Here is a 19668-nt window from a genome sequence, read left to right as displayed (position 1 = left end):
CCAATAACCTCTCTTTCCTTTTTTCTCTAAACCTTACACAATTTTTTTCGTCTTTAAACTCTCTTTCTCTTCTTTCAACCTTTTTCTCTCAATGTAACCAAGCACAAACACATACAACATATCCCCTATTAAACACATACACACACAATTTTTTTTCAAAATGGCCAATGGTGCCAAACTTTGGTGCCAACTTCATTTTCTCCCTCTCTCTCTTTCTGATTCCACTATTTGCTGTCTAACTTTGCCCTTTGCAAAGGGGGCTCTCTTTTCCCTTTTCTTGCCCTGTTCTTTCTTTTAACCCCTGACACTGAATAATTTCAAGCATTTTTATTCACTTTTTTACCCTGTGCTTACCAAACAGGCTCTGCCTTAGTAACTTCCCTTTTTAAACCTAGTTTTCAATATTTAACTTTTTTCTTAACCCATCCTGATATTTAATACACCATTTACATTTATCTCAAATTTTTCTATTCTTTAATAGCCTACCAAACTAGGCCTTCACCATCATCTCTCCTTACTCAAACTCACTAAAAATCTCTCTTCTTTCAAACTAACTAACCCTTTAAAAACAAAAATCTTTCTATTTTCATAACCTGCCTTTACCAGCCTCTTTCCTTACTCAATCACATCCAAATAACCTCTTTCCCTTTTTCTCTAAATCTTACTCAAACTTTCTTTTTTCATCTTTAAACTTTCTCACACACTTCTTTCAACGTTTTTCTCTCCATGTACCCAAGCACAAACAAACATACACAACACTTTCCTTATTCAAACACATACACACACACACACTTTTTCAAAATAGCCGATGGCGCCAAACTTCGGCGCCAACGGAAACAGGGTGGGAAGGTGGGACATAAGCCCTAAAATGGGCATGGAACCCTTTCAAAAATGCATGGTGACGAATACTATTGAGCAGTATACTACTCAGATCTATAATGGTTAACATTTTTTTCTTATGATTAAAACCAGAAACTCATGTTTTTATATGATCTCATAGAAGCACAGTCTACCCCATTAAGATTATTTAAGGCCTTTTTAATATTTCTTACAGCTTCAGAAGTCCTGTTGACTAGGGCTTGCTTATCTCTGGAGCACACTTGAAAACCACTCTCAAAAAAAGAATCATTATGGATTACATACAATGGCTGGTGAAGGATTCTATATGATTCTTTTGATGGTCTAAGCCACATTCACATCAGCTGAAGTGTATATCACAGATATGGCACATCTGAACTTTTTATGTCCCTCATTTTAATATCATGTCTAGCCCCGTTCAGAGACTTTTACTAATAATTTATTCCACTGCTAGAAACTTGGGTGAGCAGAAGTCTGTCCCTCAGAAAATATGTACTTTACTATCCAGAGAACATGAAGCAGCCAGTAGCTCATATAGAAAATGGGACAAATCATGACTCGAATTTGTCATTTTAATATATTGGAAGCAGTGAGTTATATCAAACATTCCACAAGGGAATTAATGAAGAATCACTGATGGAGTCCAGCAGTGCTAAAATAAAGACAGAACTGAGTATGTGAACCAAGGGAAGTGTGATGAGGTAAAGCAACGAGAGCATTTGAAAAGAGGGTATGAACTTTCCAGGGGTACTAGGTTCTGACAAAGCCATGGGACTCATTTGGTCACATCACACTCAAGGATTTTGAAGGACATCTAATAATTACTATATCTGTAACCCACATGCATGTTCAGACTACTTGATTAGCTAAATAATCTACTGCTATAAAATACTATTCTAATGTATTCTAATAATATCTAATTAGAATAGAATCTTAAATATTTTTATTCCAAAAAAGTAAGCACCCCAAATACAGTAGTAGACTCCATCAATATAAATGAATAGCCTCCATGACAGCTGTAGCAACTATGAAAGACTAATACTGCATTTGCTCAGATATGTTACTGGACCTTGGTTTAATTCTGTTTGAAACACATTCTTTTCTAAACGTTTGTCATTTTCCAGAAAACATTGTGGGTAAAATCTTGGCTCCAGGTGAAGTTAATGGCAAAATTTCCCCATTGACTTAAATGGAGAGAAGACTTCACCCTTGCTTTCAGGCAGCTCCTTGGAATTAGAAAGGAGCCTAACATCACTCACACAAACACAAGTTTTGATACTTACTAAGAAAAGGTATCGTTCTTGGGCTGATGTATTACGAGCAGCAAGTTTAAGGATCTGTCCTTCTTTTATCAGCTCATTTGAGGGGTTGACAATATCTTCCTCTTCTCCCAACATCTCATACACCTCCAGCAACTTCTTTAGATTCTCCTTTTCAATTAAAATAAAATTACACTCGTGAATAAGTGATTTTGCCAGTGTAAAATGGTTTACCTGAAGCTTATGTAAGAGTCGGAAAAATGCTAGTTTAAAAGAATATAAACCTCTACCTCGATATAATGCTGTCCTTGGGAGCCAAAAAATCTTACCGCGTTATAGGTGAAACTGTGTTATATTGAACTTGCTTTGATCCACTGGAGTGTGCAGCCCCGCCCTCCCGGAGCACTTCTTTACCATGTTATATCACAATTTGCATTATATCGAGTGGCGTTATATCAAGGTAGCGGTGTAGATAAGCCATTCATATAGGTTGCCAGAACCAGCTTATATTTGGGCATAAACTGTTTCTAGTAATCTAATTTATCTAACTAGTATTTAGGTGTACTTATATAGTGCTATTTCATGTCCAAAATATTTTACAAATATTTAACGGTTTATGTACCACAACATCCCTGTGAGGGAGATAAGTATTTGCTCCATTTTACAAGTGCAGAAACAAGCACAGAAAAGTTAAGTGACCAGCATAACCTCTTACTGGCAACCAGGAATAATACACAGAAATCCCAATTCCCACTCCTGAATTTTAGTTACGATATCATAGTTTATTAAGCATTCCAGGCAACAGTAAAAAGGACAATATAAATAGCAGCATTTTGGCGCAAAGAAACCAAAGTTTGCAAGTTCAACTGTTTGAAAAATCTGCATTTCAAGTGTCTGGTAAAATTCACAGAATTTCCTAGCTGTACATGCTATTTAAAACACAAGACTAAGAATAGAGTATTAAGAAAGGGAAAACCCCACAAAAATCACTTACCATTTTTCGTATAGCACTATTGGAATGACTGGCTGCTGTGGATATAATTTCCAGGGATTCTAGATGGCACCGAAAATGAAAAACAAATGTAAATACATTGTTATTTACTACAGTACACAGACTGCTAGGTCTCATGGCATACTTGTAAATTTCATATGAATGAGAGCCTCCTCAAGCCCCAGAATTGTCAATAAAGTAAGCTACAAGTGTTTAGCCCAACTTTTGCCTTAACTGAATGTAAAATACAATAAAAGTTAGAGTTAACAGATTAGATGCTGGAAAAGTTTAGCAGGAATCCTTACCAGTTTTAATCAATTATTGTAGGGTGTTTGTGGAGTGAATTTCAAAATTCATGAACTTGAGTACTTGTACCCAAAATATGAATCTAAGATTCACGGCCCCTCCAGTCAAGGAGCAGAAACATGCAGAATGACCTACAGATCCATCTAAAACAGCTCCAATTTCAAATACTTTTAAGAAACTGCTCCAGGCCAAGAATTATTTTCAGAAGCTATTTGAGAAATAATTCTGAAGAAGAAGAAAAATATGATCTGTTCTTGCATATTTCATACATGAAAAATGATAAAACTTGATAATGGAATCTATTTTCACAAACAAATTGCTGAAATGTGTATTTTAAACAAACAAAATATGGATCCCATTTTCAAGGTTGTTTCCCCCCCTCCTCTAGCAAAAGACCATTTCTATATCAAAAGCCACACAACAGTGTGCTTAAATGCCAGACTAGCCTTCTCCTAAGAATCGTGCATATGGCGTAGTTTCAGAAAAGGGTGCAAAATCATGTGAAACAAAAGTAGACTTGTTGTGCTCCTTGCCAGGAAGGACAAATTGTAAGTTTCACTGCTCTAGCTTAGAAATCAAAATAAACAATTGATCATTTTTCAGAGAATCTTACAACTCTACGCTAACATTTTCCATGCAACTGCAACTGCATTTCTTTACCTCTTTTTCATTGAGATAGCTTTAATTTACAGAGTCCTTTTATTACTGTTTTCTTATTGCTATATTAAGTTATCACACAATCCATTAAATATTTACTTTCAGCATCCTTCCAGTCTGGGGAATCTTGAGGCAGTTTCCTTAGGTAGTCCTTTAGTAGCATCTCATAGCGTGGAATGCGTTGTACTGGTTCTAGCATATGATGTTGCAATGTCAAACTCCCACAGACTTTTTGTGTCTAGGAAAATGTAAATATATTTAGATACAACAGTTCAGACAATATTTTTCCATAACTTAATATGTCATAACACAATACAAAAGTTGTGACTGACCTAAATCCAAGACTACTGTATCTTCATAAAAAAGGACTACAAAAACATGGGATTTTAACATAAGAAATCCTGATTGCAGGAAAGAGAGTTAGTTTTTTCATCATAATCAAATAATTAAAATCCTTTCCAATGACTTTAAAAGCAAGTAAAGTTAATTATTGTAAAGCAGAGAGTATCATTGTATTTATTTTCTTTGTATCCAGAAGAAAGAATTTCATAAATAGAACCACAAATGACATTGCATTTGAACTTAATTTTTCAAATAATATCTGTAATAACTGATCTTAAACATCTAATTCATTTAATAAGGGACAAACATAATTTACCATGACAAGTCATAAGAGCAGGGCATTTTATTCTGGACTCTAATATGGCACAGGTGTATGACAAATGCCTTCTTTCAATACATCGCTATCCATGATGTAAAAACAAGGGTAGCTATTTTGAGAAAAATGTCTGTTTACTTCCATTTCCTTAAAAAGTAGTAAGCTGTAGATTAGACTAAAGCACACAAAAGAAGTCCCTTACTGAGGACCACACATTCTGCTTAAATTGCATTACATTGCAAGAATGTCTTATTCCTTTCCTAAACTTCTAGTTGGTAGGTCTGTAGGTTGGAAATGATATCCATACTAATTAACAGAAAAATCAAGAAGAGGCCCTGGAGAGGTGAAGTTACAGACTTTTCCAAAGAGATACATTCCCATGACTGACTGCTCCTTCAACCTTCACTTACTCAATAATTTAGAAATGTAAATGTACTTCCTAACTCAGGTGTTTTGGAAAACTGCAGGTCATGCACGACAGGTTAGGAATTTAGAGATGGACAAATATATAATTGTAAAAAAAAAGTGTTATTTACTTTTTAGTATCTATGACTGACAAAGCAAATTTGTTGGTCCTCATGTGTTTTAACATTTATGCTTTGATTGATGATGTGTTTCACTGGAGAGAAAGGGTGTCGGGAAAAGAAAGGAAAAATAGGACAAAATTAAAATGGACAAAACAGAATCTTGACTTACTTCTAAGGGACCAGAAAAATAGATTGTGTTATGGAACGGGGCACCCAAATACCCCGTGAGAACCTGCTTCATTAGAATAACCCCACTGACCGCATAGCCCTATTTGTCACCTAACTCCCCACACTGGAATCCATAAGGGGTATCAAACAATTACAATGCATACTTGATGGGAACCACATCCTGAAATAATTCTTTCCCAACCCCCTTCTTCTGGGCTTCAAACAATCCCCCAGCCTATCCAAGCACATCATCAGAAGCAAGCTTCCCACAGACCAGGAAACATCAATTCAAAGCAGCACCAGACACTGCCAAAACAACAGATGCAAAACCTGCAGACATAACTCCACTGCTACAATGATCTATACCTCCCACAAACACACCTTTCAAGATCCATGGGTCCTACACATACCCATTGCAACATGTGGTATACCTCATCCAGTGCAACAAAGACCTCAACAACAAGGGTGAAACCAGACAATCACTACAACTCGAACAAACGCACATAGAAAAATGATAAAAGACAAAAACCAACCTATCACTCATAGGTGTATATTTTTCACAAAGCAATTACTCCATATCTGATTTCAGTGCTCATCCTCTGAGGCCTGGTCTACAGAAGGGAGGTGGATCAATCTAAGTTACGCAACTTCAGCTATTGAATAACATAGCTGAAGTTGACATACTTAGATCTACTCACCACGGTGTCTTCTCTGTGAGTCGACTGCTGCCAGTTCCCCTGTTGACTCCGCCTGCACCTCTCACGCCGGTGGAGTACAGGAGTCGACGGGAGAGTGCTCGGGGTTAATTTATCGCATCTAGACTAGACGCAATAAATTGACCACCCCCTCCCCCGCTGGATTGACTGCTGCCTGCCGATCTGGCGGGTAGTATAGACATATCCATAGGAAACCTACACAACTCCTTCAAAAGACAAGCCTAGGAACTTAAATTCATAACTCTGTTGGACACTAAAAACCATGGACTTAACACAGAGATTGGTTTTATGGCTCATTAAAACAATTTGCAACACACCCTACTGCCTACTCATCCTTTACTTAAAATGAAGTGGGAAGTTGTCTCCTACAGTGTGTGTGAACCCCTTAGACTTGTCCCACCTTGTATTTAGCTCAGATGCTCTGGTTACCTTCTCCAGATTTGAGGAAGAGCTCTGTGTAGCTTGAAAATTTGTTTCTTCCACAAACAGAAGTTGGTCCAATAAAAGATATTACCATACCTACCTTGTCTTTCTAAGGAACTGGATATTAAATTATTTAACACCGTCTTTCAGAAATACAGAAAATGACACATACACAGTACTTTGTAGCTTTTCAAGAAATAGCCTCTTCCATTACCTGAATGTCCTGAATAATGGATTTGAATAGAGGAGACCGCTCAGTCCACATTTTCACCAGTTCCATTGCATTATCAAAGTTTTTCACATACTCTCCATACATCTTGAGGAAAGGAGCTAACTTCTGCAGAATATCTCCAATTCTGGGGGTTTCAGCCCTGTAGAGCAAGAGGATTGAGTCTCAACTTCACAGCAAATAAGTGAAAGCCGACAAGGTATTAACTAGTAGACAAAATGAGGGGAAAATATTATTTAAAAATCTAAATTAATGAATCCTCCAGTTCAATACTACTACACAAAGGATCCCAGTCTGACCATCAAAGGAGACCTGCAAAAGTGAAAACAATCTTTGTGCCCTATCTTGATCATATATAAAGGCCACAAGTAAGGAATAAAGCACTACATAAAATGTTAATTCTTCTTTCATTATTTCCATTTAGTAAATGGCATTTCTCTGGGCTGCCATAATAAGTGATATAACACTGCATTTCTCAACTGGAGGTGAAAACTCAGGAGGCCAGTCAAGGCAGAACTGAGAAGATTCCATTATTGCTAGAAATTATTGGAAAAAAATCAGACAATTTTAAGTTATGATGATGATAGATTCCATACTTTGAAAAAATATTAAGTCACTTAGAAGCTTAAAGTGGTAAAGACTATAGAGTTGCTTTATGTCCACAGTAAACAAATAGCTTTAGCAGCTTTTCAAAAATTGAAAAAAAATCACTTCGCACTGACCTTTTCACAAACAGAGTTCGCAACAAGGTTCCAATAGTTTTATGAGCCAGCCAAACAAGATATAGCCTACAAATGAAATGGACTACTTATCTATAGCTGCTAGCTCACCAAAGGTGGTCTGATTTCACTTTCTCTCCAGAGAAACTAAACTTTTAAGGCTGTCTCTAATGCCAGACCAGGTGGTTTCCAATTTCTATAAGCTTGGGCACTAGGCCATATCAGATATGCCCAAAAAAGTCTAGCACATTGAGTCTTGGCAAGAATAAAAGTCTCCTGTGACTTCAGAACCCCTCCATAAGTAGGGCCCTTCATTTTCAGTTTTTATTTTATTTAATGTTTCGCAGGAATTTGCTGGTGTTTATTACAGCCACAAAAGAGGTGAAAAATCGGTGGCAAAAACTATTAATTTTTCTGGGTAAATATGGGTGCGGGGATGGTGTTGGTGGATGGAAGAACAGGAGGAAAAGTATCCAGTAGATTAATGCTTTGATGAATGGAGTTCAATGTGGATTGCTGCAGAACTAGACCAGAACTCAAAACACAACGCCACCTCTGAGTTTAAGAAAACACAACATCTCTAATCCCCAAATAAAACTTTTCATTTGAATAAGGTTTACTATTGTAGACTTAGAACTATTAGCCCATAAATATTTACATTTAATACTTGGGCCACACCATTAGCAGCACATATGCTCAATTTCATCCTTTTCTCCTGTTGTTTTTTTTTTTTTTAAAACTTGTGAACCCTTCCCTTGTGTTCTGAAATGTATTCCGATACAGACTTTCCTTTTCTTCCCATTTCAGTGTGTCAAATCTTCAAATCATTATCTGCTAATAGCTTGAAATATGTACATGATGGGTGTGAGATTCATCAGTACATTCAGCTGCACACACACACACTTCAGAGCTTGTGTGCACCTGTTTATTGTGTGCAACTTCTAGATTAATACATAGCCTAACTTCAATAGGCAGCTTGGCATATACACACAGACTAACATATACTGTAAAATCTATATCTCATGCAATGTATTGTATTTTTCTAATAAAACAAGTTATTTTTTATACACTTGCATATATAAAAGTAGGTGTGAAAATTGGAAAAAAAAGAAAAACTACTTTTTGTAAAATCCAAGATGTGTGTGTGTAATAATCAGTTTAAATGGAAAATACAAGGGTTCATCCATAAGGCACAGCCCAAAGCACTCTGGAAGAACATGCAGCGCAGAGGTGCCTTGGAAAGAAGAATCTTCTGATGAGAAAACATATAGTGCCATAGGTGAACTGATGGCTGTAGATAACCAGTCCATTTCAGATTAAAAAAAAACAATTTGTGCTTTGGCTGGTTCATCAAAATTACTGGAACCTTGTTACTTGTTCCCAAACCATAATGTTATCCTCAATATATGCCGCTGTCTGAAAATGCTTGATTCTAGTGACAATGCTACCTGTTTACCCATAGACTCAAAGCCATAACAATTTTTGGTGGGATAAGGGCACCCACAGCATACAGGCAACAGTTCCCATAAGAAGAGTTCGAACTCCAACGAATAGCAATTTCAGAGGCACTTCCAGACACCAGAGATAACATCCTCACGATGTTCCAAGTCAACAAGGCTAATGAAATAAAAGCTTTTCATAGTTATGTAAACCCTGGGACACTTCATATTTCTGCATTATCAGACCAACCTTCTACGGGGAACTTATTGCAGTGAGTCAAGCCTGGCTGGTCATTTCTCAAACTCCTCTTTTGCTGTCTTCAAGCTGCACAGCATACAAGAGGTACTTAGGTCTGGTTGTGATGTCTCAAGCAGGGCTGTCAAGTGATTAAAAAACTAATCATGCAATTAATCATGCTGTTAATAATAGAATATCATTTATTTAAATATTTCTCAATGTCTTCTACATTTTCAGATATATTTATTTCAATTAAAACAGAATGCAAAGTATACAGTGCTCATTTTCTATTATAAATATTTGCACTGTAAAAAGCAAAAGAAATAGTATTTTTCAATTCACCTAATACAAGTGCTGTAGTGAAATCTCTTTATCATGAAAGTTGAACTTACAAATGGAGAATTATGGAGGAAAAAACCCTGCATCCAAAAACAAAACAAGTCCACTCAGTCCTACTTCAGCCAATTGCTCAGACAAACAAGTTTGGCTACAATTTGCAGGCGATAATGTTGCCCGCTTCTTGTTTACAATATCACCTGAAAGTTTGCACAGGCGTTCACATGGCACTGTTGTAGCTGGTGTCGCAAGATATTTATGTGCCACATGCACCAAAGATTCATATGTCCATTCATGGTTCAACCACCATTCAAGGACATGCATCCATGCTGAAGACAGGTTCTGCTCAACAACAATCCAAAGCAGAGCGGACTGTCGCATGTTCACTTTCATCATTTGAGTCAGATGCCACCAGCAGAAGGTTGATATTCTTTTTTGGTAGTTCAGGTTCTGTAGTTTCTGCATCTGAGTGTTGCTTTTTTAAGACTTCTGAAACCATGCTCCACACCGCGTCCCACTTAGATTTTGGATGGAACTTCAGATGCTTAAACCTTGGGTCGAATGCAGTAGCTATTTTCAGAAATCTCACATTGGTACTTTCTTTGCATTTTGTCAAATCTGCTGTGAAAGTGTTCTTAAAATGAACATGTGCTGGGTCATCCGAGACTGCTATAACATGAAATATATGGCAGAATGTGGGTAAAATGGAACAGGAGACATACTATTCTCCCCCAAGGAATTCAGTCCCAAACAGGGCTGCCCGGAGGATTCAGGGGGCCTAGGGCAAAGCAATTTCCGGGGCCCATTCCATAAAAAAAAGTTGCAATACTATAGAATACTATATTCTTGTGGAGGCCCCTCTAGGTCCTGGGGCAAATTGCCCCACTAGCCTCCTCCACCCCCCCCCCCCAGTCAACCCTGGGAAAAAAACATTTAGCACAAACCCAGTTTTGAGAAAACTTCTTTTCAAGTCACCTTTACAAGGTATCACTGGTTCTCGGCATCAGCTAGGGCTAAAAGGCACTAAAGCTCATTAAAAGGGTTGGACAAATATTTTCCATCAAAACTCTTATTGGATTGAAAACTAGGGGGTTTTAAAAAGCAGAAAAAAATCATGGACAATGTCTGCTTTCCTTCAAAATTTGTTGTATTTTTTTTTAATTGAAAAGCTGAAATTAGTCTGCCAAAATCTGAACATGGTTTGGGGTTTCAAAAGCGTGTCGCCAAATATTTGCTGCTTGCTGTGTTTAATTGTTTAAAGAAACAATAAAAAAAATTCTGCTTAAAAAAATTCCAAAACTTTTGAACCATCTCAGCTTGTGACCAAATGCCTGAGCCCATCCAGTCAGAGATTTTTCCAGGTTTCTGATATTCTGCTGGCTTCCTTGACTCAAATCTGTCTCCATAACTTTGGGTTCATTTAGGTTAGAACATAAGAATGGCCATACTGGGTCAGACCAAAGGTCCATCCAGCCCAGTATCTTGTCTTCTGATAGTGGCCAATGCCAAGTGCCCCAGAGGAAGTGAACCTAACAGGTAATGATCAAGTGATCTCTCTCCTGTCATCCATCCCCACCCTCTGACAGACGCTAGGGACACCATTTCTTGCCTATCCTGACTAATAGCCATTAACGAACTTAACATCCTTGAATTTATCTGTTTCCTAGAGACTGGCTCCATGGGGTCCCTCACAAACTGGAGACGGTTACTGTGGGTTTGTCTTTAGTATAGACTATGTACATACTCCATGAACTGAGCATTTGAGCTTGTTCCAGAATCTGGAATGAGCCTATGTTGTGAAAACTGAAATGCTCAAAATAGTACATGCATGTGAATGGACACAGGGTTCTAAAATTTAATTAACCCAGGGGGTCTCAAACTGGGGATCGGGACCCCTCAGGGGGTCACAAGGTTATTACTGAGGGTCACGAGCTGTCAGCCTCCACCTCAAACCCTGCTTTGCCTCCAGCATTTATAATATAGTGTTAAATATATAAAAAAGTGTTTTAATTTCTAATGGGGGGGGTGTCGCACTTAGAGATTTGCTATGTGAAAGGGGTCACCAGTACAAAAATTTGAGAAGCACAGAATTAACCCCTCTGGAGCCTCAGGGAATGCAGGGGACATGGGGTCTCCCTTGGTAGGGTTGGGAAGGAGGTAGGGGGTGTAGGATATTGCTCTTCTCACGTGATCCCTCCCTCATGGCTTTCTTGGCTCTATCAATGTTACTCTAAAGTGGCTAATTTTAATGAAGCTACCCTCCCTCAACATGAATTTCCCTATGGCACTGAAATTAAATGTAGACTGTACCTTGGCATTTGAGAAGTGAAAGGGATGGTAGCCCTAAGGGAAAAGAGAACAGCTTGGCTCTTTGTGTTAACTAGCTGTCTGCAAGCCTCAAACTGCTGAATGAGCTTTAGAGTATGGAAGGCTATGCCTCCCCAAACAGCCTGGCCCTGCACCCTATTCGACCCCCACCCACTTCCTGTGCCCTGGCCGGATCCCCTCAGAATCACCAACCCATCCTGCTCCTTGTCCCCTGAGCGCCCCCCCAAGACTCCCCTAAACACCATCCCGGGATCCCCCCACCCCACAGCCTCTGCTGCTCTCTGTCCCTGACTGCCCCGACCCCTATCCACTCCCCACGCCGAGTCCTGACAGATCTCCGCAACACCCACAATCCAACTCCCCATTCCCCATCTCCTGACTGCCCTCCCCCGAACCTCTGCCCCCTCCCTGACCCTGGGACTCCCTGCCCCTTATCCAACCCTCCTGGGACTCCCTGCCATGTTGCTTAGCACACCACATCCAGGAGCAGCCCTGGACAGCACTGCAGCAGCCTGGCTCCACATGACCTGAGTTCTCGCTGCTCAGCCTGGAGCGCACAGCCCCAACCCCTTACCACGCAGCTCTGAGCCACGCCGCTTTAGCTCAGTCCAGGGCCGATCCTGGACACGGCGCGCTGAGGTGCTGGGCAATGGGAGAAGGCGGGGTTGGAGGGGAGCCTCCAATGTTCTCGTGGGATCCCCTGTGGGGCCCAGGGCAAATTGCCCCACTTCCCGCCCCCCCGTCCCCAGGCGGCCCTGGTCCCAAATTTAATTAATGCTTTTTTAAAAAAAAAATAAAATGCGCATCATCAGCATGTAAGCATGTCCTCTGGAATGATGGCTGAAGCATGAAGGGGCATATGAATGTTTAGCATATCTGACACGTAAATACCTAGCAATATTAACTACAAAAGTGCCATGCGACTGCCTGTTCTCACTTTCAGGTGATGTTGTAAATAAGAAGCAGGCAGCATTATCTCTTGTGAAAGTAAACAAAATTGTTTGTCTTAGCGATTGGCTGGAGAAGTAGGACTGAGTGGACTTGTAGGATCTAGTGTTTTACATTGTTTTGTTTCCGAGTGCAGTTATGTAACAAAAAAAAACTACATTTGTAAGTTACACTTTCACAATAAAGAGATTGCACTACAGTGTTTATATGAGGTGAATTGAAAAATATTATTTCTTTTATCATTTTTACAGTGCAAACATTTGTAATAAAAACATAAAGTGAGCACTCTGCACTTTGTATTCTGTGTTGTAATAGAAATCAATATATTAGAAAATGTAGAAAAACATCCAAAATATTTATTAAATATCAACTGGTATTCTATTGTGATAAGTGTGATTAATGACAATTAATTTTTTTGAGTTAATCGTGTGAGATAACTGTGATTAATCAACAGCTCTAGTCTCAAGACGTCATGACCAGCTGGAACACTGTTTACTTATGATTAAATGCCTGCTGAAATATAAACAGGTTCTCACGGCCATTTGTTCAAAACAATCTTAGTTAATCCACCAAATGCAACCCAGCAAAGTCTTGTAGAGTTTATAATTCCAGTCTGGTGCCATTTAGGGTACACGTCTTCACTGCAGAGTTAGCTCAGACTAGCCTCGTCTGGTGCATTCCCAATGCAAAGTCCTACTTGTGCAACAGTATCCCCAGTGGTGCAGCACTAGTCAATGCACTGGGATGGGATTTCTGGTGGATATCCCACGGTTCTTAGTATGAATTAAGCTGGGCTGTTCCATAATTCATTTGCAGAGTGCTCTCTCTCACTTAGCATGGAGCTGCTGTCTGTGTCAGTGACATAAGAACACCTTATCTAAGTAACTTTCAGGCAGAGCTCCTCATTATTAACACGGACTGTTCTGTACACAAAAGCAAACAGCATTTGGCATCAAGAACGTCTAATGAGATTATCACTAAGGATTTCAGTCTGCAAGCCCAAAGTGATTCTTAGCACACGTTCATGGGCTGTATCTCTGCTCAAATTCTTTGGAAGCAAAGCATAAATGGAGCGAGAAAATGTGGGGTTAAAGTACTGAGCCAGTGTAGGTGACTTCAGTGCAGAAGGAAGGAAGGAGGTAAACAAGAAACCAGAGCCTAGATAGAATTGTGGGTTAGCACTGGAGGCCTAACAGAACCTGGGCTTGATTACCCTGCATTCTCGCTGCAAAGTAGGCAGGCTGCCAGACCAGGCAGCAATGAAACCCGACCTCAAGCTATACCCTCAGTTGTGCCTGCTAGCCTGGATTTAAAACATCCTCAGGCCAAGGTTACAGATTTGTCTATGTACACAGAAGCTACAGCCTGGGCTAACTGCAGTGAAGATATACCCTTGGAGTGCTCACGCATGAGATCAGCTCAGATCAAGCAAAACTTTACATCAGGGATAGGCAACCTGCGGCAAACGTACCAAAAAGGTGGCACACAAGCTGATTTTCAGTGGCACTCACGCTGCCCAGGTCCTGACTACCGGTCCGGGGGGGCTCTGCATTTTAATTTTAAATGCTTCTTAAATATTTAAAAAACCTTATTTACTTTACATATAACAATGTAATATATAACTAAACTATACTTATAGAAAGAAACCTTCTAAAAACATTAAAATGTATTACTGGCACGCAAAACCTGAAATTAGAGTGAATAAATGAAGACTCGGCACACCACTTCTGAAAGGTTGCCAACCCCTGCTTTACATGATGGTTCTGCGGTCTGATCATTGACAGCTTATTTAAAGAGTGGCATAACACATCAAGGTGCTGGATGTGAAAATTCCACTTTAGATCACTTTAGCCATACCAAAACGCAACAAAGTTAGGAGTATTGCCTATGTTCTGGACTCCCAGATTTAAGATCCAGTCTTTTATCATCCTAACTGCTGAAAACAAAACAAAACAAACAAAAAAACCCCCACACAGCTGGGAAGTTACAGTCAGAGAAGACATTATCCAGCAATGTGCATAGAAAGCCAGAGATGATACCACAATCGTATATGGAGTTACCAGCTGATATTCACAGAGTTCCTGGCTCTCGTTTATGGAAATGCTAAGGAAAATGTATGGTCTTTTTTTTTAAAAAATGTCATAGGACATGATGGAAGAGAGCAGATCCCAGAGACTGGTGGAAAACAAGATCTATCAGATTTCTCTTTCAGAAATATCACACATTTCTCCTAGGCAACATCCTTCCTTCAAATATGTGCATAATATGACCTATGAAAGGCAGTTAAGCAATTTCCAACGTATCCAAGATATACCAATCACCGATGAAGATTGCATCCAGATAATACAGGATGGTGTGTTGTTAAACTCATAAATAGCATTTTAAGAACACTACTATTAGAAGTTGATTTACAGAGGCACTTTTTACTTTAAAAAATAACCTGAGCATTTAACATTGCTAATGTATGCTGCTTTTACATATTCCAGAAAATGCAATTTAGTATTTGTGACACTCTGTACCTCAAATTAGCACCCTGGAACCCATATATTTACCACTGTGATATGATTATATGTTTCGTACCAATTATGCCTTGTGAGGTTTCATTTAAAAAGTCTTGATCTGCTGAACATTGCTATCCTGTTGGACTGAATGTACTATCACTGTATGTGAAGTTATGAAGTATTGCTCTATGTTTGGTACTGAATTATGTGGAGAGTGGGGAACGCTCATAGCTAGCTTCTCAGTGGCAACAATGGAGCAACAATCACTGACCAGACTGGCATTGAGGCCCATTAAGAAGAATCTATTCTCTTAGAGATTCCTTAGAGAGCACATATGCAATGGTGGCGACCCAACTCTCCTCCCTCTGTCCCCCAACCACCACAGCAAGGATCTTTCTAGCAGCTTGAAGAAAGTAGAAAAGAGGGACAATGACATCATCATCTGGCCTCTCTCCTCCCCCATCTTAACACCTGGAAGACTGTCTGGAAGACAAAGACTTTGAACTGGGGAGATTGGTCCCAGGCTAGGAAGGGAATCCAGACTGTGTGTTCAGAACTTGTGAGCTGCCTGTAATATCTATTAGGGTGAGAGACTGATTCTCTCTTAGTCTCAAAGACAGAAACATAGTCTAAATTTTATTTCATTTCTTATGTAACCAATTTTGATCTGTATGCTGGCTACTTGTAATCACCTGAAAAAAAAATCTTTCTGTAGTGAATAAATCCATTTTATATTTTACCTAAAACAGTGTGTTTTTGGTTAAAGTGCTCGGGAATATCAGCTCAGATTACTAAGGCTGGTGCTGGTCCACTTTCCCTTTGACAGTGCAAGCTCATTAATTAGTTCACCACTCTGTCAAAGGAGTCTTGAACACGTAAGATGGTATATTTCTGGCATGCAAGGCTGGGGTAATTGGCTGGTGCATCTCTGTATTATTCAGGGGTAAGGCTGTGAGTCTTTCATGGAGATCACAGAAGTCATGGATTCCATAACTTTTCGGGACCTCCGTGACTTCAGCAGCTGGAGCCGCTGGGGGGTTCCGGTCCAGCTTCACCAGCTGCTGCTCTGGCAGACCCAGGCAATGGGTTCTGGGCACTACCCCGGAGCAGCAGTGAGGCCCCTGGCTGCCCCCCCACCCAGAAGAGCAGCAGCGGCAGCAGGGGGGACTCAGGCCACCACTCTGCCTGGAGGAGCAGCAGCAGGTGGGACTCGGGACTCCCCCCCACCACATGAAGGAGCAGCAGTGCAGCAGGGGGGACTCAGGCTGCCCCCGTCCCTCCCGCCCGGACGAGCGGCAGCGGCCACCAGAGCACCTATTCCACAGCAGCAGCAGCTGCTGGAGTGCCCCCCGCCCACCACATTCCTCAGCATCTAAGATTTAGTTAGGGTTATTTTTAGTACAAGTCATGGACAGGTCACTGGCCATGACATTTTGTTTAACGCTCCTGACCTGTATGTGACTTCTACTAAAAATACCGGTGACTAAATCACAGTCTTATTCATGAGTGGCTCTGGGAGCATTCATGCAATTTCACTGGGTGTGGGGCTCCATATGCTGATGGCTAAGTGATCCCAGCACCTGGAGGGGTTTGCTGTTTGTCACTGGCATAGCCTTGTGAGAGACAGCCCAGGTTGGAGAATTAAGGGGAAACAGTGGTCCCACAGTTCCAGGTTGTACTCCGGGGTCCTGTCACAGTATTTTACTAATATGACACACAGCACAAAGTATAGGAGACAGACTGTACTTTCTCTAAGGCAGAATGTAGTTTATATATACTATAGCTTTTAAACCATTACTCAAGTAAATCATACTTCCCCCTCCCCTAAAATTGAGCAATTTAATATTTGGGTTCACATTTAGTATTAATTTTTTTTATTTGATGAATACAAAAAGATGAATTTCTCATATACACTATTAAATACTTTATTATAATGGAGTAAGGAATGCAAGTTTAATGTTAAGCATTACTTTATTTTATGCTGCTTAGGGGTTATCTAATTATATTTCCTTGCTCTATAGAAAATGTTTAGTTCTCTCTGTGTTGGTGCATGATAACCACCATTTTATTTTGAACCCTGTGGGAGCTTACCCTGCCTAGACACCTGGTGCTCTGTGTGCCTCAAATTTACCCTCCTCTTGTGCCCCTGGAGGAATTCATGCCATACAACTGGTGTTTGAAACTAGAATTTTATCAGGTTTGTTAATAAACCAAGTCTGTTCAACCCCTCGATCCCAGATCAGGGTTCTCACGTAGCCTTTGTTATCAGTGTTTCCTGCTAACTGTACTCGGGCTCTGTTCAGCTCCCACTGGGCAGTGAGTGATGTCATTCCCACTGTGGTTCTTTCCTAGGCAACAGCTCTTCTGTAATCTGCTGTGCAGACCCCCACACCAGGAGTTCCACAGTCCCTCATCTCCTCTTGAGCAACAGGCCCTGCTTCTTATTTCCTGCCTTGCACATGACACACAAAACATGCATGCACGCACACCCTACACTGCAAGCATGTCTGCATTGCCTGCAGGCAGTTATGACCCTTTCTTGGTAGAAGGATTAATATTTCACCTGCCAATCCAGGGATGAGGCCTGTGCACCCTGTCACAATCCTTAGGGCTCTTCTATACCAGTTCCCACCTATTCTTCCTCCAACTGTTACCTGGACTGAGACAAGCAGGTATTTTAGGATTTTCTTGGATGTTGCAGGAATCAAGAATTCCTTAACTCTTCTAAAAATGCCCCTGATTTTTGACATTTGGAGTACTCTGTAAATAGGTGTCTGGATGTGACGAGAAGCAAGAGAACTTAGGGAGGTTAAACAGTAGGAACTCAGCTCACTGAGATGACATAGGATCGGACCAGTGTACTGCTGGTGAAAACTTTTTGCTAACGAGTTGTCACCTCTTCTTGAGGCAGAGAGATTTTTAAGAATTAGGTTGGATTAAATACATTGAGTTTGTGCTGACAACCGCTATGTCTAGTGTTATCACAGCACAGGCACACTTCCAGTTATTTGCACTAAAGATGGAAAATAAAAAGCTTATCCACAGTACAAAATCCCCATTAACACAACATTTTAAAATTTATACCACTCTGGCTTGCTCTTTTAACGTGACTTTCCCTTGAAAAAATGCCATGACAACACCATCCTAAAAATAATCCAGAACCAGGTGTTAATTACTAAATGATAAAGTTAAAACATGTAATAAAGGGAATTCTACTTTATTATAGAGTAGAAGGCAACGATAAAATCATCAGGTTATTGCACAATAATTGCATAAGCATTCATTTGCACCAGTTCCTGTATTTCAGGCAACAGACTCACCAGGTAGCATGTAATCTTAAAGGGCTTACCGCTCTCATTCAGCTAAAGGTTTCACATGTGAGTAATCCCATTGACTTCACTGAAACAACCATGTGCTTAAACTAAGGACATGCTTAATTCCTCTGTTAAACAAAACCCTGATGAACAGTAGAGCAGCAGACAATTTTTCCCAACAGAACTTCCTTGGAGCATTTTAATGGCAAAGTGTCTTCTATCTCAGGGACGTAACAATTTCAACACTAGCTCAGACCCATTATTAAAAGGCTTAATATCTTTCAAAACAATTCTTACCATTCTTGCATTCTTTTCTCAAGCTCCGGAAGCAAGAATTTACTGTGGAAGGCGTTGATTGATGAAATATTAGAAAAGATTTTATTGACCACCTCAGCTGGAAATGAACCCCTGTAAGCTTCCTCCAATAGTTTGCCATAGAATACCTGCAACACAGAAGGACTTAAAAGTTAACAGGCCAATGTGCATTTCTGTTATCTTTAAGTGGTACACAGTAGACTAACACCCCTTCCCCCACCCCCAAGCATTTCTAGATGGTTACTTTTGTAGCTCAACTGTGGGAGCATCCAAAATTACTGAACTATCATCGTTCCCCTTCCCCTCCCCTTCTTCAGGTATCAGTGGAACTCCCCACCTCAGTGTGCCCTCCAGGAGCCAGAGCAGCAGTGAAGGCCTGGGGAGTAAGGCACCTCCAGAATGCATTGGGTGCAAGTGATGTCATCATACTTTGCTTTTTTTCAGTTTGGACTACAGACACTCTTTCTATCTGCTGACTGGCCTTTCTTTCTGACCTCCTTTCCAGTCCTCCATCCTATCTTCTTTTCCTTGCCTCTCTCTCTCAACACCCCTTTTCCCTTCCTACTTCCATACTCTTGTTAATTCATCCCCTTGTTGCCCCACACTCTCATATAAAACACTGAACTCAGCATGATGTTTTCCAGCTATCACCCTGAGCACTTTGCTTGTACATTGGATCCCCTTGTCTTTTTAGAATATGAGTGCTTTGGAGACAGGGGCTGTGCCTTTATGTGCGTT

General features: G+C 40.2%; 1 protein-coding gene across 5 annotated transcripts in view; it reads right to left on the bottom strand.

Annotated features, from left to right (window-relative positions):
• The window catches only part of FGD4 (FYVE, RhoGEF and PH domain containing 4), a 214274-nt gene that overhangs the window by 16704 nt on the left and 177902 nt on the right, over positions 1-19668 (bottom strand). For all 5 annotated transcript variants that reach the window (XM_030543584.1, XM_030543603.1, XM_030543593.1 and 2 more), the window contains 5 exons: positions 18913-19058; positions 6778-6934; positions 4171-4309; positions 3112-3170; positions 2142-2288 (listed from right to left, as the gene is read on the bottom strand). In XM_030543584.1, the coding sequence (XP_030399444.1) occupies positions 2142-2288; positions 3112-3170; positions 4171-4309; positions 6778-6934; positions 18913-19058 (648 nt within the window). The remainder of the gene's footprint in view (positions 1-2141; positions 2289-3111; positions 3171-4170; positions 4310-6777; positions 6935-18912; positions 19059-19668) is intronic.

Source organism: Gopherus evgoodei, chromosome 1, assembly GCF_007399415.2.
Source record: "Gopherus evgoodei ecotype Sinaloan lineage chromosome 1, rGopEvg1_v1.p, whole genome shotgun sequence".
Lineage (NCBI taxonomy): Eukaryota > Metazoa > Chordata > Testudines > Testudinidae > Gopherus > Gopherus evgoodei.
Note: the sequence above shows the minus strand (reverse complement) of the source record. Positions and strands in the feature narration are given on the sequence as shown.